Genomic DNA, 18513 nt, shown 5'->3' with positions numbered 1-18513 from the left:
AGTTCGTTTTTTCAAAAAAATGATTTCTCTCTCAAGATCATCGCGTGTTACTTTGGCCCTCATCAAGCACGGCAACAACAATAATTTATTTATTGCTTCATCATCGGCATCATTGCGTGCTACTTTTTCATCCTCCATGATTCGTAATAGCGGAGGCCACGGCAATACTCTCTACATTCAAAAAACTGCTGAAGAAGAAAATTATAAACTAGAAGATGCTGCAAAGCAACATTGGAAGATGATTGAAGACTTCACAGATCCATCTGCTGAATTTTTGGATTTAGAAGCTCTTCCTCCTATTGAAGTTGAAGGACAAACAGCTGTGTGTAATGGCTTCCACTCAAACGGAATGGGACATCCAACAGAATATATTAGAGTGAATTTTGAGACTCCCGAGCGTTGCAAATACTGTGGAGTTAAATTCATTAGAAAGCATTAACTTCAAAAACAATAGTAATTGATGACTTTGAGATAATATATAATTCCTACACATTTATTTCTATTTTCAAATTTTTAATAGTATTCCAAAGTCGACAACATCATCACAAATTTAGTGTTATCGCTATTTACTGTCCCTTCCTTCCAATATCAATGTACTCAAACATAGCTCATTATTCCATATCGTAATAGCAGCACAGGGAGTTTTTTGTGCTTAACAAGAATTGGCACTATCAACTAGTCTAAATAAATGAAATTATCAAGCTTACAATGATTTATTCATAAAATCCAAGGATAAATTATCAGCATGCATCTCAAAGTCAACAATTGAATCAAAAGTTCTGTTCTCAAAATATGTGGCCAGTTTTTCCAAGTCTGGTTGTGATAAACCCTTGTTGTCACCTTTTTGAGATTCTGGTGCCACCTTACCTGGTGATTTTAGGTAGAATGTCTTGAAAACAAATGTGTTGGAGAGTTCTGAAAGTTTTCTGCTGTCAAGCTGTTTGATTCATTTTGAGGAATAAAGTTGTCAAGAATTGTGAGAAAATCGAAGGAGTGTTGTGGGGTGTTTCATAAATGCAACAGCACATGAAAGAAATAATGTAAAACATAACATCCACACATGTTGCTGAATAAAATCAAATATTGTTGTCATACATACCATCCAAAGTAAAGCACCTGAGAAATTTTCACAAATTTTCGAAAAGACGGAAAGATGAATTGAGGGTATTTCAACAGAAGAGGTATCGGGAACGACATCTTGTGCAAAATAATATCCAACTATTGATTGATCCTCTCCTATGATGGCATCGATTTGAATCAAAGCCATTTCAAGCAATGGAAGTGTACATATCGAAGAAACGGAGTGGCACAAAGGAACACAATCTGTAATAATTACGTGATCATCGGAATCCTTTTTTCCAATGAATACACCATTTGTTGTAGCGAAAGGAAATTTGAAAGTATGAAAGAGAGCTTTATAATAGGGTGTGGGTGAGTCAAAAGTGGTTTTGTTTGTGGTCGACATTTTTTGTTGTGTGTAATGAAAAACAGATAAAGAACAGGTGTGGCTCGATTTTTGATACTGGCTATTCACATATTATTGTACATACAGTCTAATTAGCGATGCAGTAATTGGTACAGACGAAAGGATTGTGAGTTGTTTTGTGCACATGAGCCTTTGCTTTAATACGGCCAGCTTTCGTTGTAAAAGTGGTTGACCAAAAATTTTTAAAAAATTTGTTGAAAAAAAATACGCCAAAATTAAACAAGTACGTATGCTCATTCTTTGCACAACGCCGTATTAAACTTGCTGCCTTGTCTAATTAAACTACACCTATCATCATGACTATTACTTCTAAACTTCAATAGTGGGTATCACAAAGAGCAATTTGCACAAGAAGCGTGTAACCGGTGGTAAGAGAAAGATCCACAGAAAGAAGAGAAAGTTCGAAATGGGTAGAGCTTCTGCCAACACCAAGATGGGCAAGACTAAGATTACCATGGTGAGAGTCAGAGGTGGTAACTACAAGGTTAGAGCTCTCAGATTGAACAGTGGTAACTTTGCTTGGGGAAGTGAAGCTATGTCAACACCAACCAGAATCATGGACGTTGTTTACAACGCCACCAACAACGAATTGGTCAGAACCAAGGCTATTGTCAAGGGTGCTATTGTTTTGGTTGATGCTTCTCCATTCAAGCAATTCTATGAAAAGACATACGGTATTTCCCTCGGTAAGAAGAAGGAAGACTTGTTGGAAAAGATGGATGAGAAGGCCAAGGCTAAGGTTTTGGAAAACAGAAAGAAGGCTCCAGAAGTCGATCCACTCCTCAGAGAACAATTGTCCACTGGTAGATTGTTGGCCCGTATCAGATCTAGACCAGGTCAAGTTGGTCGTGCTGACGGACACCTTTTGGAAGGTGCTGAATTGGCCTTCTACTTGAAGAAGATCCAACAAAAGAAGTCAAAGAAGTAAATTGCTCCCATAAAACAACAATAATTAAAAAACCTTTCATAAATTATCAATTCATTGTTTTTCTTTTCCGAGAATTGTTGAATGGGTGTCATCGTTGTCGCAACAGGCCGTGAACACTCCGATTGCATCAACACGAACAAAAATGAGTGAACGAGCACCTCCTTCTCCGACTGCCTCTACAACATCATCACAGGCAGCATCCTCGAACAAGGATCAACAACCAACATCGGCAAAAGAAGCATCAAAAGCTGAATTGAGAAATACGAAGTTAAAATTCAAACAGGAAGAAGCAGAAAAGAAAAAAGCATTGGAAGTCATTGAAAACTCACGATTATTCCGAAGTAGAAGAACAATTAACATCATCAGAAGCATTCCACAAAATTGGAAGGAGCGAACATGGAGACAAAAATTATATCTTATACTGGAGCATCCACGATCGTCGTATGTTGCCATGATCGTTACCATTATAACGTCCTTACTAACGGTTATTCAAACTTTATGTTTGGTGCTGAGATCATTTCCATTTTTCTTTCCTTTTGAAGTCATGTGGCTCTCAATTACTGGTTTTTTATCCTTGTGCTTTATGACTGAATACTTTTTAAGAATGGCAGCATATGTGAGAACTTGGGGAGATTTTAGACATTTCGTTAAAGCACCAGCTAATTTAATTGACGCTGCCAGTTTTGTACCATTCTATTTTGATTTAATAATTTATTTGAGTGACAGTAGCTCATGGGTTAATATCAATTTACAAGTATTGACTGTATTTAGAGTATTGAAATTATTGAGGTTAATCAAATTGACAAGATATTCAGCAAAATTCCAGTTACTGATTGTTTCTTTGAGAAGATCATTGGATATGCTACTATCTCTTGCTGTTCTTGTCTTTATGGGTGCTTTGATATGTAGCACATTGGTATATTATGCAGAACGTGGAAAATATGATCTCAAATCTGGACAATGGCTTCGACCAGATGGAACATCGTCACCCTTTTCTAATATTCTCGTTTGTATGTGGTACAGTATTGTTACAATTGCCACAGTAGGATATGGTGACATGGCTCCAATTACGCCACTTGGAAGAATTATTGCCATTTTCACAATTTTGTCAGGTGTAATTATTGTTGCCTTACCCTCAATGGTTGTTGGAGGCATTTACAGCAAGTTGTTGGGAGAGTACGAACTAATGGTGAGCAAGAGAAAGTTGGAAGGAGACAACAACATTGAGGATGAGGAATTTGATGTCATTGACAATTTGATGATGGCCAATGGAGATTCATCAAACGATACTAACAATAACAATGAGACAGAATTATTGACATTTGATGAACATCCAATTCAACAACAACCAGCTACAACATCATCCACAACGACAAATTCAGATACAACAGTTGTGGACTTTACAAGCAATAGTGGTGGTACTTCATTTCACAATACTGCTCCTTTCCTCTCTTCATTCAACCCGTTCATTCATGACACTCGTGATTTATCTATTGCTGCAGTTATGGACAGACAAGACAGTATTATCAAGTCATGCGCCAAACAGCTGAACGAAATGAAGAGATTGGCTCAAGAGGTGAAGAACAAGAGATCCCAATAAAGCCTTCCAATTTATGGAGCCTGGAAACTTCCAGCAACAGGATTTACTGAGCCATGGTCCACCTAAATTGTTAATGTGAAATTGGTCTCTTAAATCTTTTTACCTTACAACCCTAACTCCTCGTGACTTGCATGACCAGTTCATGATGAAGATAGATTTTGCTCAACGCGACTCAATTTCAGGTAAAATTTTAATTATAACTTAGAACAGAAATTGTTTATTGACCCTTTTGCATGAGTTCCAAATCAGTGAGTGGATCCTTAGACATGATTGGATGCAGCTTGAATGTTTCAACAAGCATTTGAATTGTAGAAGGAGGGAGGAATGCAGGAAGGTTTGGACCAATTCTGACATTCTTCAAACCCAAGTGAAGCATTGTCAAGAAGATAACAACAGCCTTTTGTTCGAACCATGAGATGACAAAGTTAAGTGGTAAATCGTTCAAATCCTTAGTTCCGAAAGCTTCAGCCAAAGCAGAGGCAATAACGACTGCGCTATAAGCATCGTTACATTGACCAACGTCAAGGAGACGAGGAAGAGAAACGTCATTGTTGGACTTTGGATCCTTAGTAGTGATAGTACCAAAATCAATCTTATTGAATCTGTACTTGGCACATCCCAAAGTCAAAATGACATTATCCTTTGGAAGTGAGGTAGCAATGGACTTGTAGTAGCTTCTTTCACCTTCAGTACCGTCACAACCACCAATCAAGAAGAATCGCTTAATGTCACCTCTCTTAACAGCGTTGATAACAATGTCGGCAATACCCAAGACAGTCTTGTGACCGAAACCAGTGGTTGTGTATTGAACTGGTTCGTTAGCAACTTCATCTGGGAATCCTGGTTCAGCCAATGCCTTTTCAATTACTGGTGTAAAGTCTCTGTTCTTGATGTGAGTGACACCTGGCCATCCGACCACAGAGGTTGTGAAGATTCTGTCCTTGTATTGCTTACGAGGTTCAATAATACAGTTGGTTGTCATAACAATGGCTCCCTTAAAGGTCGAGAATTCCATCTTTTGGTTTTGCCAAGCACCACCATAGTTACCAACCAAGTGTTTGTACTTTCTCAATTCTGGATAACCATGAGCTGGCAACAACTCTCCGTGAGTATACACATTGATACCCTTTCCTTCAGTTTGCTTCAAAATGGCAAGCAAATCACCCATATCGTGACCAGAGACAACAATGGACTTGCCTGGAACTGGAGTGCAACGAACCTTGTGTGGTGAAGGAGTACCAAACTTTTCATTACCACCTTCATCGAGCAATTGCATGGTTCTAACGTTAATGGCACCACACTTCAAACCGAGGGTGAGAGCGTCACCGACTTGAGAAGGATCAAGCTTTCCGTCTGGACTAACACCTCCCAAGAAGCACATTGCTTCACGAATAAAATCGTTGACAGCGATATCTTTCTTACCCAAGAGAGCAGCTTCCTCAGTGTAAGCACACAATCCCTTAATACCATATTGCAACAATTCACGAATAGCATTGGTGTCAACACCATAGTGCTTGTGGTGTGCTTGAACGCCAACAGTCTTACCCATTTCAATGAGTTGTTGAGTGCTTGGACTAGAGACAGAGGATGCAGAAGACAAGATACGATCCATTTCGGCATCAGTGCTGGTAACAGTCATCAATTCACTGAATTCAGTTGGCACTTTTCCTTTCAATAATTCCTTCTTGGCGAATTGAGTCAATTCAGAGCATTCCTTCAAGAATTCAACAAATCTCATTTCGTCAAAGTTGACATTGGTCAAAGTACTATACATGGCTCTCAATACAAAATCATCAATCTTTTCGAATTGAGAGACGTCCTTGATGTTAGCTCTAGCAAAGTGAGCCAAGACACAGAGTTGACGAGTTTGGTAAATGAGCAAGTCTTGCAAAGCAGCAACAGATGGAGTCTTACCGCACACACCAACAGTGGTACAACCAGTACCATTTTGTGTTTGTTCACATTGATAACAGAACATTTCAGTAGCGTTAGGTTGAGCAGAAGCATGGAACATGGCTCTTGTGGAGAAGTTAGCCTTTGATGATGTTGAAGATTCGGTCATCTTCAAAACACTGGCACCACGATTGATCATCATGGAAGAAGCATTCTTTTGATTGATCAAACTCTTCATGGCATTGGAGTTAGACAAAACTCTTCTTAAAGTTTGTGTGGCCTTCATGGTTTTGGAGTTGATGTTGTTGTATTGGAAGAGGGAATTGGTTGTTGTGTGTGTTGATTGCAAAACAAGCCTTTGATCGAGGTTTTTTTTTTGTAATCTGTTTGAGAGTGTCTGGTACTTTTCGTCGACCAATTTATTACCAATTCCAGCTTCAATATTGAGACGACAACACCCAAACGCTGAAATTGTATGTAGGACGACACTCGAAGAATTTGTCATCACCCATTGTCTCGCTTCTTGATTTCACCATACAAGTAAGATTCTTCCCAGCGTCCTAACGGGAAGACACAATTTTACTAAAAATGGACCTGAAAATTTGTAAACGAAACCAACATAAAAGCAACTGAAATTTTCTTTTGGTCAAAAAATGGTGATTCAACCTTTTCAACGCACGAAGAATATTGTTGGTTCAATCAGATGCAACATGATAGTAAAGGATATTCTTTGTGATTGTTTCTCGCTCAGCTGAAACGAGGCAATAATAATTTCCTAATGAAGAAAAGTAAAAATTTGATGTTGCTTTTATTGCGGTAGAATGGGTAATGAGTAATATTATTACTGGAAGCGAATGTCCAATTTTAATTCTCAAAAAAATGTTCAAATCAACTCTCTCATCATCAGCATCTTTGTTATCTCGTCGTTGTATCAACGTTGGTAGTAGTAGCCGTAAAGCAGCATCATCGGTGGTCAAAAACAACACATTGGACTATCCTTTCTTCTCCTCCGTAAATCGTCTCTTCCATTCTAATCGATTATGCAGTGATAAAACCAACATGCTCATCTGTTTCGGATCTCAAACCGGTACAGCTCAAATGTTTGCCGAGGGCTTGAGAAGTGAACTGTTAGGAAAGAAGGAACCATGGTTGGCCAATGTGAAAGTTGTAGACTTGAACGACATTGAACCAGAGAAGGCAGTTGAGTTTGGAATGCAAGAAGGAAATGGCCTGTACAATGTGGTCCTTTTTGTCATGTCCAACTATGGTGAAGGTCAACCAACAGATAATGCAAAACAATTTTATGATTGGTTGATGAGCGACAGTTCAACCAAAGTACTGCAGAATGCAGGTAAAAAACCTCATTATGCAATTTTTGGATTAGGAAACAGTGCAAACTTTCCAGAAAGATATCAAGCAGTTGGTAGAAAGATGGAAAAACGATTAAATGATCTAGGACTTTCATTAGTTTTCAAGAGAGGAGAAGGCGACGATGGTGGTGCTGAAGGAATTGAAACAGATTTTGAGGTGTGGAAAAATGAATTTGTACAATTCCTCAAAGAGCAAGACAATGGCACATCGACATCTCAAACTTGCAGCGTTCCTCCAGAAAAGCCAAAGGAATCTGAAGGTCTCCCTCCTGATACAACTTCCAATGGAAAGTATTTTTTTCGGACACTAGAGTTTGAAAAATATCGGGACAAATTAAGGCAATTCATTCGTGAGTACGATAGCTCACAGTCAGTATCACCAAAAAATCCTTATAGCCTTTTGATTGACTCGGCTAAAAATTTGTGTCCTAGATCAAGTAGAAAGAGATTAGAATTAGAGTTTGCCATTGACAATACTCCAATCAACTATGAGACTGGAGATCACATTGCCTTGTTTCCAATGAACTCACCTGATCTGCTTCGTCGTTTGGAAAAGATTTTGAAGCTTGACACACCAATGGACAGAATCATTTTCACTCTTCAAACACCACCATGTAGCATTGAAAGTCCACCTTTTGTTGCTACTCCTGAAAAACCTGTATCACTACATCAAGTTTTGTCACAATTCTATGATTTGAATGGTGTTGTCACACCTACCTTGTTAACCTTTTTAGCTGAAAAAGCAACTGAAGAAAGCGAGAAAGCTAAACTTGAGCAACTTCGTTCCGTAGAGTATCTGTCAGGAGTTAAGAACCGAATGTTGAACATTGTAGATATTCTTGAAATGTTTCCTTCAATTAGAGTAACATGGCAGGATCTAATTGGTGTTTTACCAAAAATTCAACCTAGATATTATTCCATTTCATCATCTCGTTTGGAAAACGAGGAGAGGATCAAGAGAGGTGAAAAGCAGATTCTTCGAGTAACATTCAGTCCTTTGGTTTGGCCACAACCTGACGGTAGAACATTTTATGGTTTATGTTCCAACTATTTGGGAACCTTAAAATCCCACGACTATTGTCAATCTGTAGTAAGAACTTCAAGCTTTAGATTACCTCAAAACCCAATGACACCTATTCTCATGTTGGCAGGAGGTACTGGAATTGCACCAATGAGGGCGTAAGTACTTGTTGTTTGAATGTTGTGATTATTAACTGTGGTCCATTTAGTTTCATTGATGAGCGACGTGTTTTGAAACAAAAGAATCCATCCATCAAGTTTGGACCTTCTGTGCTCTTGTATGGTGTTAGAGATGAAACAGAAATTATCTATAAGGACGAAATTGAAATGGCTCTCAAGGATGGATTAATTTCTGACTTTTATGTTTCCTTCTCACACACTCATGGAAAGATGATTTCAGATTCAATTTGGGAGCACTCACAATTAATCTATGATATTTTGAAGACAAACAAGGGTCACATGTACATGTGTGGAGGTGTAGCAGGTTTTGGAACAAAGTGCTATGATGCTTTGAAAAAGGTGGTCACACATATTGATAATGCTCCTGCAGAGGCTGGAGATGCATTTATTGATCTTATGAGAAAAGAAGGTAGATGTTTGAGGATTTGGCTGATTAAGCTTTTAAAAGCACCAATTTTGTGTAAATATTCTTCAAGGTGTAATTAAATTTTCCTTTTGAAAGATACTATACAAAATTATGACGGTAACACAGCAACAGAGTGTGAGGTTCTTTGCTTCGCTTAATGAAACAACCTTCAAGCAGCAACATGTTTAAGAAACTCACGAACTGATATTCTCGTTGAAGTCACTGTTTGGAATTTGAATACTCAGAAAGTTCTCGTTGAGGTTTCAAAACCACTTAGAAAGGTTCATGTATTAGTTTGCAATAAATAGTCTCCGTTCACTTGCTCTCTGGTACTCCAAATTGTCGCCTCGATAGTTGTTGTAAAAAAAGAAAGGTGCAGCGAAAATGATTATTACTTAAACATAGTCGAACGTCTGCCACGCCCTTTGTGAAACGAGTCACAGGCGGCGACCAATGCTTCCTGACTGGCACTGATTTAACACGGTCATGTTAAGGGAGCTACAGCAACAGGATCCCACCAATGGACTATGTTCGCCATTTTGCTTAATAAATGTGGAGATCTTTTTCTAACATGATTCTTGTTACTTTCAAAACCAATCCACAATTTAATCTTCGCTGTGTCTGACGACTCATACATCAAAAATAATTCTACTACTACAGCTGAAACAGCAAAATGATAATTTAGCAATTATTTCCAAAGAACAAAATCATGATGAATTGACGTTCCTCAAATCTCTTCTTATTTCTCTAATGGTTTTATTCTTTCCAAAATTTCTATGTACATTATATTACAGTGCTTTCTGTGGTAATGTTAAACGCATCCAAGTTGATTAAATAGTTGATCATCCTGTGATCCTCCTTGTAACTGTCACTTAAAATGATGGTGGATATTTCCTCTTGTTTGGCTCTCTTAATATATACTTTTCCGTTAATATTTCTTATTTGATAAACTTTTCCAGCAGGGAACAAGGTCACCACAAGATTTTCATAATCATTAATGATCAGAGGAGAATCTGGAGGTTGGATTTTCTTCTTCTTTTTGGGCGTTCGTTTTTTTGTAAAACTTTCATCAGTCAGACTCGACTGAGAAGAAACTGCAGAAAGTGGCTCTTCAGATGCTGAGCTTTGTGTGTCTTCGTTTGTGACTCCTATATTACTATCCGCCAGTTCTTGTGACGAAGATGATGTCGATAATTCGTCTCTGGATTGCGATAAATAGATTTTCTTTGATTCTTCCAATGCCTTTTTCACTTCTTGTGCCTCTTTTTCGTTCAAATATTTTTCCTCTTGAGCTTCCTTTTTAGATTCCAAAATTGCTTGCTCTATTTGCTCTTGTTCTTGTTTCTTTGAGCCGAATAAGCCGCTAAAAAGCCCAGAAGCATAATTCTTTACGCCTGCAGCAAATTTCCCAATCATTGAGTTTTGAATATCTCGCATCATTTCCTCCTTCCAAGGATAGTTTTGAACTTCTTTTCGCAGCTCGTGTACGGCAGTCATTGATAGCCGAGTCACAAAATCGTCTCCATTGATAAAGCTCGTAACATATTCAGCACATTCATCAGAAAGTATTTGTGAGAGTACAGGAGGGCATGCAAATGCATAACAATGAATATCAGGAAACTCTTTCTTCCACATGGTAGCCAGAATGGCAGCTGTACCTCCTCCCAAGCTATGTCCTAACAATCGCAATTTGTATCCAGGATGATGATCTAATGTTCGTCTGACTACCTCCTTGATGAATTTGTTGGAATCAAAATATTTTGCTGCTGTGAGAATTCCTTTGTGACAGTAACCATATTTATACTTAATGGAGGAGCAATGAAGGTCTGTCAAGATATCGCTGAAGGATTTGGTTCCTCGGAAAATTACAAGAATAGATTTGGTGAAATCGTCTACACACAGAAAATAGCCAGGCCTCATGGCTTGCTGTGTCCTATCATAGGCAATAATCTTGTGAAGCTCCAATCTAGTGTTTCTGGGTATATCTTCAATTGAGTCTCTAAATACTTGATACGTCAGCCTGGCATAATGTCTCCAAATTTCTATTTCTGATGTAGGAATTTTCTCTAATTGAGCTTCTAACATAAAACTTGAAAAGTCACGTTTCGTTTTAGCTCGACTTCTTGCAAAATATTCAAGACCAAGAGTCATTTCTCCCCATGACCACTGAGAAGCCATTGCCCGTATCAAACTAAATGCATTCTTGTTGTGAGTAAAAAAGTCACCCCACGAATATTTTGGTTGTGAAGTTAGATATTCAGAAAAACTGAACTCCTGCTGCAGAGTCCTGTTGACAAGAGCTAGCTCTTCCATTTCAGTTTGTTTGAGTTTTCGTTCTTGCTCATTGTGCATTTGTCGTATTTGTTCCTCTTGTATTTCATCTTGCTTTAACTGTTTAAGCTGTTGCTGTTCGATCGAGTTGTTACTGAATCCGCATCGTTCCAAAAATTCCGTGTTGTAAAATATTTTTTTGTTTTTTCGATTGTTGTTGTTGCTTGCATTAATCTGTTGTTTTTTTGCCGAGTCGTCCGACCTGAGTTTATCATGGCTATGTGATCGAGGAATGTCTTCCTGTGTCGTGGTTAATGAATTTGGATTATTTTGTTTTCTGTTCGTCAGAATTCCGGCTAGCGATGTGCTTCTATGCATACTACCATCAACAGAGGTGAAAATATGTGAAATTGGTTCGGGATTAATATTTGCAAGCTCATAATTATAACTTGCGGTACTGGGTATTGTTGTAGAATTTTGGGAATATACAGAGTTTGTGTCGGAATAATCAAGATATGACACTTTTGGTGGGCTATTTACATAAACTAGTCCATGAGAATCATCACTACTATTATTCAACGTTGATGGATGCGAAAACACGATGCCAACTTCCGTTGTTGTTTGTGTGGGTCGTGGTGGCAACGGTTTTCTTATCATCCCTATTGTTGTCGGTAAAGGCTTTTTCTTTTGTGGTGATGCACCGTTGGTGGTGATTGAGTGAATGGGGGAAGCGTTCGGTGGAGTAGTGCTGCAAAAAACCTCTACCGATGAGAGAAAGGACGATGAGGATGGGGAGTTGGAGTCCGAGAGTGAAATTTCATTCACCTGTTGATGATGGTGCTGAAGAATAGAGGAGTCTTCTTCTTCTTGTGGGCTTTCACGTTTTTGTGGTGGGCTATTGAATAAGTAAGATGGAGGAGGTGGAAAAATCCCATTCGAATGTGGTGGTGGTGGTGTGCTGCTGTAAATATCTTGTTGAGGATACTCACGAATCATGTTGTTGTTATTTGGTGGTGGTAGTGGTGATGAAGAAGAAGACGATGGTACAACTGTGAGAGAAGATTTGACAAGTTGTGTGTCTTGATGAATTGGAATGAAAGAAGAAGTCATGCCCTCCGAGGTTGTTGCTGAGGAAGTCATGGCGTGAATCTCATAAACTTCTCCGCCTCCCATGCTGTTGTTGTTGATGGATCTGGTATGGATTGTTTGAAAGAATAAATAAAACTCGTTTTGATTAAAATCAACCGCAAGAAGGCTCTCTCAAAATTGTCTTGCAGTGTCTTTGTATTTCAATGAAATCTACAAAATTAGGGTATGAGTTTCTTTAAAATTTGCTCATACAAGAAGCAATATACGTGTTAGTGATGCAGTTGTTGTGTGATCGCACTTGAATACGAGTTTGTTGTTGATGGTGTGTGATGCAGTTGATAAGGTTGTTGATGGTGGCACGGAATTATTTTTAGGGTGTTTTTTGTTGATTCGAAATATGTGACTCCGACCTCTTGATCAACGAAGCAACAACAAACCACCAAGTATGGAGAGGAATCGCTATTGAATGAGCTCACTTTGTAAGATTTTGAGCTTTGTTTCAAGTAGAATTGTTGTAGGTGGGACCAAGCTAATCTTTTTAAAAGAAGTGACAGTATAAAATCGTTCAAAACGCAAGTTTAATTAAAAACAGAGCTCACTTCGTCAGCATCTTGAGGTTTTCTGAGCTCAACATATCTCTGATGCTTTTCAATCTTCCTTTGCTTTTGAAGATCAAGATTTATGCTCTCCATCCTTTGAACATAGGCCTTAGATACAAAATCAGGGTCATTGTTGTAAATGACACGGCCATCAAAGGAGCCATTGAGAATTTTGGTCAGTTTAAGGACAAATCTTGGGCCAATTTCGACAAGTGAGTATTCATGTTTTTGAGAACCAGTTAATGCAATACCGTTGCTTGAGGTTTTGGTGACAATTTGGTAATTTCTAAACCAAACTCTTCCATCCAAATAGTAAAATGCAAAAATGTGATCGAAGAATGGTTTAGATTTTGGATGATTGTTTGGAGTGGCAAACATTTGTGTCAACATTTCTTTGATAAGAGGAAGGTGACTGGTTGTTGATTCTGACTCATCTCCATCGAATGACTTATCAAAATGAAGAAGAGGTCGTGAATATTTCAAACAATTTCCGATGAGATTCAATTCATTCATGGTACTAATGTTTTCAACTTTGAATCTCATTGAGGGACCAATGGATGTCTTTGAAATCCATAAAAATAGTTCAGTATCTGCTGATTCCTTATCTACTTCAAAATACATAATATTTGGGCATTTCAAAGCAGCCGCAATATGGTCAATCTTTTGAAGTCTATGAAGTTTTTTAACTAAATCTCCTTCAGTTAATCCTTCTTTTGAAAATTTGCTTTCAGTTTTGGTATGAGGTAATAAATTACGTAAATCCTTCATCAAGTGTCTGTGTTTTGCATGAATTCCTCGGGAAGCCAAAATCAATGTTCTTTGCTTGTTGTGGAATTTCGGAGCCTCCTCTGAGCTACCAATTGTTGTTGATGCTGTTCCCGAAGATGCTTTTTTCAATTCTTCATCTTTTGTTTTAATTTGTTAGCCGTAATTGAGACAGGCTTCTTTTCCGTGTTGTTGGACGAAGAGGATGATGTAGCGACCATTTTTTTGAAGTATGGTGTGGTGAAGAAATTTTGAATTAAAAATTTTTGTTGAACAAAAAAATGCCTGGAGCAAAGAAGAAATCAAAAGTCTTGTCGTCCGTGCTAGGAAAGAATGAATCAAGAGAGGTGAAACACTTGGATTCATCCGATGAAGAGATGTCTGATCATAATGAAGATGAATATTATGAAGCGTAAGTGGTGGTTCTGTCAATGGTTTTTGAAAGAAGGGACTGACTTGTTCGGATTTCTTTCGTCGAAATTGTTCAATATTTTGATTATTGCACTTTACATTTTATGCTCTAACGATAATGGCACATAATGATGGCTATATTGTATCGTTGATATATTGTGAAAAATCACTATCGGAACTAAATATTATTTCATGACCATTTTAGAGATCCATACGAAGATGAATACGAAGATGAAGATGTTGTCTACGATGATGAAGAGGAGGATGAAGTTGAGGTGGAAGGAGAGGAAGCTCTTCGTCAAAAAATGGAGGAATTAAATTTGAAAGCCCAAAGAAGAGAAAACAAGTTGATAGAGGACGAGGAAGAAGCTGAAAAAGAAAGATTAGGAATTAACTCGAAAGCTGAAGTTTATAAACCTGGTGAAGATTTTGACACCAGAGAATATGAAATGACTTTTCAAAATAGAGCCTATGAGGTTCACTATAGAATTCGAAACGAATGGCCAGCTTTGAGTTTTGACATTTTGTGCCAACCACTTGATAACACCAATTATCCACTTTCATGTTACTTTGTTGCAGGTGTTCAAACTGATAACTCAATTACTGAAAAGAATTGTTATTTAATTAAGGCGTATGACATGTACAAAACCAGATACGACTCTGATGAAAGCGACGTTGAGGAAGATGACGATGAAGAAACAATGGACGATGAACCATCTCTTGAATATCAAATGATACCAATTTCTGCAAATGTGAATCGAGTTAGAGCAATGCCTCAAAACAGAAATATTGTAGGATTTTGGTGTGAGGACGCAAAAGTTCACATTTACGATTTAACACAAATGTCGTCCGTATTACGACAAGAGAATATGGCCAATTCTTTGAAATCTCTCGGTAAGAGCAAGAAGCCAATTCAAACTTTTGATTTCCATCGAACAGAAGGTTTTGCTATGGATTGGTCCAAATGTGTGGAAGGAAGAATTGCCACTGGTGATTGCAATGGTGAAATTAACGTTATGGACATTGAAGGAAGTGGTATTTATTCATGGAAGAGAATTTATAACAAACCATTTACTGGGCACACTTCAAGTGTAGAAGATATTCAATTTTCTCCAAACGAAGATACTGTTTTTGCATCATGCTCATGTGATCGAACCATCAAATTCTGGGATACTCGAAGAAAGAACAGAAAACATGGCCTTTCATTCCAAGCAAGTGAAGACGCTGATGTAAATGTTATTTCATGGAATCCACTCACAACCTATCTCATTGCAAGTGGTGATGACAATGGTCAAATTCGTATATGGGACATGCGTCAATGCTCAGATCAAGAAACAGCCCTGAAACCAGTGGGTCAATTCTCCTATCATCAAACTTCAATTTCCTCAATCGAATGGAATCCACATGACTCCACCATCCTTGCAGCCTCAGATTCCAAGCAAGTCACCATTTGGGATCTCAGTTTAGAAAGAGACGCAGAACAAGAACAAATTGAAAAAGAAATTGGAGAGGAATATCCTCCTCAATTACTCTTTGAACATTTAGGACAGAAAGAAGTGAAGGAAGTACACTGGCATCCTCGAATCAAGAACATGCTCCTTTCAACAAGTCTTGACGGCTACTCTCTCTTCATTCCTGAAAATCTCTCAGAAGAAGCCACACCCGCAGAGTCGTCCATGAATGATGATGACGAGGATCAATAAAACGGACCTCGCTATTCACCCGCCAAATTTAATTTGTAAATATAACGAACAACCACTTGAAAAAATAATGGTAAGTGAGGCTGAACGTCAATGAGGTTGATGTATCTCACGGAAATTTGCATACTGATATCTTGGGCACTATATGAATAGCCATCATCAACATCAAGCGCAGGCTCACATAAGAGCTCGAAATCAACGTATCGAAAGATCTCCGATAAGCCAGTAGTGGATGAAACATTGTTTGGAAACTCGTCTAAAAAGAGTTCCTCCAACAATGCTGGTATCGGTGATAAAGTAAAAAGAAAAGGAGATACAGTCGTTATTACCACAGCTGAATTTGCAAGTCTCAAAGAGAAGTCGGTCCCGATTGAAAAACAAAGAGAGTTGGAACGAAAGCAGCGAGAAGAGTCTCAAGAAGCAAAAGAAAGAAAAGAGAGAATGAAACAATTGGATAAGGAAAAGATACTCAAGGGAGAACGAAAAATGTCAGATCTAGACATTGAAAACCAGGAGAAGCAATTAATGATGCTAGAAAAAGCTGTTTCTCAAATGGATGAAAATTTGGATGAGGTGAAGCGAATGAACAGCATGGCTCTTTATTCCCAATGTGTCACAATTAGGGACAAACAGCTCGAAGAGAAGCAAAGAATTTTAAAAGAGAAGCAAGAGGCAGAAAGGTTGCAAGATGAAGCTATGGAATTGGAAAGACTGAAGGCAATTAAAATGTATGAACAACGAGAAAAGAAAAGACAAGAAGACAGAAGGAATGGGGCTCTTATAATTAAAGAACAAATGAAGGAGCGAGAAAAAGAACGATTAAGAGAACTTGAATTGAAGAGACAGGAACAAGAAGCAATGTTATCTCACATGCAAAACATGAAGGCTGAAGATGTAAAAGAAGCAGAAGAAAAGCGAAAACAAGAGAAGCAACTTATGGAAGAGATTGCCCTTGCAAACGCTGAGCAGATTCAACTCAAGAGACGTCTTAAACTTGCAGAGATGGAAGAAGATAGACAAATTGCTGAGTATTTAGCAGAAAAAGAGAGAAAAGAACAAGAATTTGCAAGACAACAAGAACAATTGAAAGCAGAAAAAGAACGAGAAGTTGCTCGATTACGAGCTATGCAAGAAAAAGCTCAAGACAAACAATCAGAAATTGATGCATTACGAGCAAAAAGAGCTCAAGAAGCTCTCGAAAGAGAATACCGAAGAAAGGAAAGAGAAAATGAGGAAAAAAGAGTCAAAATGAATCAAGAGCTGCATCAAGCAAGACAAAAGCAAAAGTACGAAAAAGAGCTAAAGATTGCTGAGCTAGCCAGAGAGGACAGAGATGGTTTTAATAGTGTAGTAGAACATCAGAAGAAAGTGGAAGAACTTGAAAAGCTAAAGAGCGAAGAGGAGAAGAAACGAAAGAAGGAAACTCAACAACAGGTGTTGCATCAAATTGAAAGCATTAAGGAGTCTAAGGAACGACAGCGCAGAGAATATTTGGAGGAAGGAGAATTATTGAAACGAAAAATGGAGCTGGAACGAAAGAAGGTTGAGTTATTAAGGAAAAAGAAGCTACATGAATTGTTGGAGACTGGAATCCCTGAAAAGTACACTGGTAAAATTGCAACTACTGATTTCACAATAGAAAAGCTTCGATCACCACTCGGTGACGTCCCAACTGCTAAACCAGCTGCTCCAGCCAAGAAATAAATTGTAAATATGTGACCAAAATGCAAGTTTAAAAAATGTTCAACCATAGAATAAGCAACCATCCACGGATAGGACATTGCGTTTTGAAATCCAACAGTAATATTAAATTTCAACTCCATGTCCAACGACAACAATTCTCATCAAATTGCTCGCTTTGTATCAATCCTTCTAGTTTACGGAAAGATCGATCAACCATAATGAACAATGCAACCTGGGAACGACAACAACACAACATTTTGCAACAAGCCAACGACCACGTGCATCACCACAGCTCATCCATCAGTCATAAGATCATACACTCCATCTCTGAATACATTGGATTGCAACTTGTCAACAAACTTGCATGCAGAATTGAAAAATCACTCGCCAAAAAGGTTCTTTCCAAAAAATTGGTTTCCAAGTCCTCCGTATTAATGCTGGAGCGAGTGATTGAGAAGACTGCAGTTCGGATATTGCAACGTGTGGGACGTGGTGCTGTTTTAAGCATTCCGTTACTGGGAGGAATATTAGCAGCCTACAGCTGCAGAAATGATTATTTAAGGGCTCGGAAGGAACAAGAATGGAGTGAAACGTTTCATGATCCACCCATCCATGAACGCGTTTTAAACTCGGAACCTATGAGTAGTACTGCAAGTATGAAAAAACTAACGAAACTTGAGGCTTACAAGTACTTTTTCATTGCAAGTGCATTGAATGGTTTGGATGCTCTCTTAAATTGTGGAATGTTCTATGTTGCTGCCTTCCGAGAGGATGAATCCATGAATCATCATGATGATGGCAACGAGGTGCAACTTGGACTTTTTGAAACTCTTCAACAATTACCAAACTCGGTTTTGAATCATTCTGTACTCGATAATGAAACCATTCTGGCCGTGTTGGAGGTGGGATCTTTGGCGTCAGTGGTCACAGCAACCTGTATGGCTATTTTAGGAGAAATAGCGTCCTCTCATGCACGAGTGGGCGACAGCAATGAAACGACAACATCAGTGATACCAGAAGCAAGCAGTGAGAAGAGTCATTCTGTGACAAATTAGTAGCGAGTATTCTGAATTTTCTCGAATGACAGTGAAGGCACGAGGGTATTTTTCACA

General features: G+C 38.4%; 11 protein-coding genes across 11 annotated transcripts; 7 read left to right on the top strand and 4 right to left on the bottom strand.

Moving 5' to 3' along the window:
* Positions 1-19: 19 nt before the first annotated feature.
* Positions 20-439, top strand: C9374_001221 (uncharacterized protein; the record flags this gene model as incomplete). Its single annotated transcript, XM_044687950.1, has 1 exon — positions 20-439. One exon carries the CDS (start codon positions 20-22, stop codon positions 437-439), a length of 420 nt encoding a protein of 139 aa, XP_044551619.1.
* Positions 440-703: 264 nt separating this feature from the next.
* Positions 704-1465, bottom strand: C9374_001220 (uncharacterized protein; the record flags this gene model as incomplete). Its single annotated transcript, XM_044687939.1, has 2 exons — positions 704-937; positions 1100-1465. The coding sequence occupies 2 exons, from the start codon at positions 1463-1465 to the stop codon at positions 704-706; spliced, it is 600 nt and encodes a 199-aa protein (XP_044551618.1).
* Positions 1466-1892: 427 nt separating this feature from the next.
* Positions 1893-2414, top strand: C9374_001219 (uncharacterized protein; the record flags this gene model as incomplete). The annotated part of the gene is made up of 1 exon (XM_044687927.1): positions 1893-2414. One exon carries the CDS (start codon positions 1893-1895, stop codon positions 2412-2414), a length of 522 nt encoding a protein of 173 aa, XP_044551617.1.
* A 142-nt stretch (positions 2415-2556) lies between these two features.
* On the top strand, positions 2557-4014 carry C9374_001218 (uncharacterized protein; the record flags this gene model as incomplete). The annotated part of the gene is made up of 1 exon (XM_044687916.1): positions 2557-4014. One exon carries the CDS (start codon positions 2557-2559, stop codon positions 4012-4014), a length of 1458 nt encoding a protein of 485 aa, XP_044551616.1.
* A 217-nt stretch (positions 4015-4231) lies between these two features.
* On the bottom strand, positions 4232-6193 carry C9374_001217 (uncharacterized protein; the record flags this gene model as incomplete). The annotated part of the gene is made up of 1 exon (XM_044687905.1): positions 4232-6193. One exon carries the CDS (start codon positions 6191-6193, stop codon positions 4232-4234), a length of 1962 nt encoding a protein of 653 aa, XP_044551615.1.
* Positions 6194-6786: 593 nt separating this feature from the next.
* On the top strand, positions 6787-8963 carry C9374_001216 (uncharacterized protein; the record flags this gene model as incomplete). Its single annotated transcript, XM_044687894.1, has 2 exons — positions 6787-8456; positions 8507-8963. The coding sequence occupies 2 exons, from the start codon at positions 6787-6789 to the stop codon at positions 8961-8963; spliced, it is 2127 nt and encodes a 708-aa protein (XP_044551614.1).
* A 703-nt stretch (positions 8964-9666) lies between these two features.
* On the bottom strand, positions 9667-12327 carry C9374_001215 (uncharacterized protein; the record flags this gene model as incomplete). The annotated part of the gene is made up of 1 exon (XM_044687883.1): positions 9667-12327. One exon carries the CDS (start codon positions 12325-12327, stop codon positions 9667-9669), a length of 2661 nt encoding a protein of 886 aa, XP_044551613.1.
* Positions 12328-12821: 494 nt separating this feature from the next.
* Positions 12822-13610, bottom strand: C9374_001214 (uncharacterized protein; the record flags this gene model as incomplete). Its single annotated transcript, XM_044687872.1, has 1 exon — positions 12822-13610. The coding sequence occupies one exon, from the start codon at positions 13608-13610 to the stop codon at positions 12822-12824; it is 789 nt and encodes a 262-aa protein (XP_044551612.1).
* Positions 13611-13888: 278 nt separating this feature from the next.
* Positions 13889-15721, top strand: C9374_001213 (uncharacterized protein; the record flags this gene model as incomplete). Its single annotated transcript, XM_044687861.1, has 2 exons — positions 13889-14019; positions 14224-15721. 2 exons carry the CDS (start codon positions 13889-13891, stop codon positions 15719-15721), a joined length of 1629 nt encoding a protein of 542 aa, XP_044551611.1.
* A 67-nt stretch (positions 15722-15788) lies between these two features.
* Positions 15789-17422, top strand: C9374_001212 (uncharacterized protein; the record flags this gene model as incomplete). The annotated part of the gene is made up of 2 exons (XM_044687850.1): positions 15789-15791; positions 15872-17422. The coding sequence occupies 2 exons, from the start codon at positions 15789-15791 to the stop codon at positions 17420-17422; spliced, it is 1554 nt and encodes a 517-aa protein (XP_044551610.1).
* Positions 17423-17457: 35 nt separating this feature from the next.
* C9374_001211 (uncharacterized protein) lies at positions 17458-18456 on the top strand (the record flags this gene model as incomplete). Its single annotated transcript, XM_044687839.1, has 1 exon — positions 17458-18456. The coding sequence occupies one exon, from the start codon at positions 17458-17460 to the stop codon at positions 18454-18456; it is 999 nt and encodes a 332-aa protein (XP_044551609.1).
* Between the last annotated feature and the right edge of the window lie 57 nt (positions 18457-18513).

This window comes from Naegleria lovaniensis, assembly GCF_003324165.1.
Source record: "Naegleria lovaniensis strain ATCC 30569 chromosome Unknown tig012, whole genome shotgun sequence".
NCBI classification, from domain to species: domain Eukaryota; phylum Heterolobosea; class Eutetramitea; order Acrasida; family Naegleriidae; genus Naegleria; species Naegleria lovaniensis.
The sequence above is the reverse complement of the archived record's forward strand: the minus strand, read 5'-3'. Positions and strand labels throughout refer to the sequence as shown.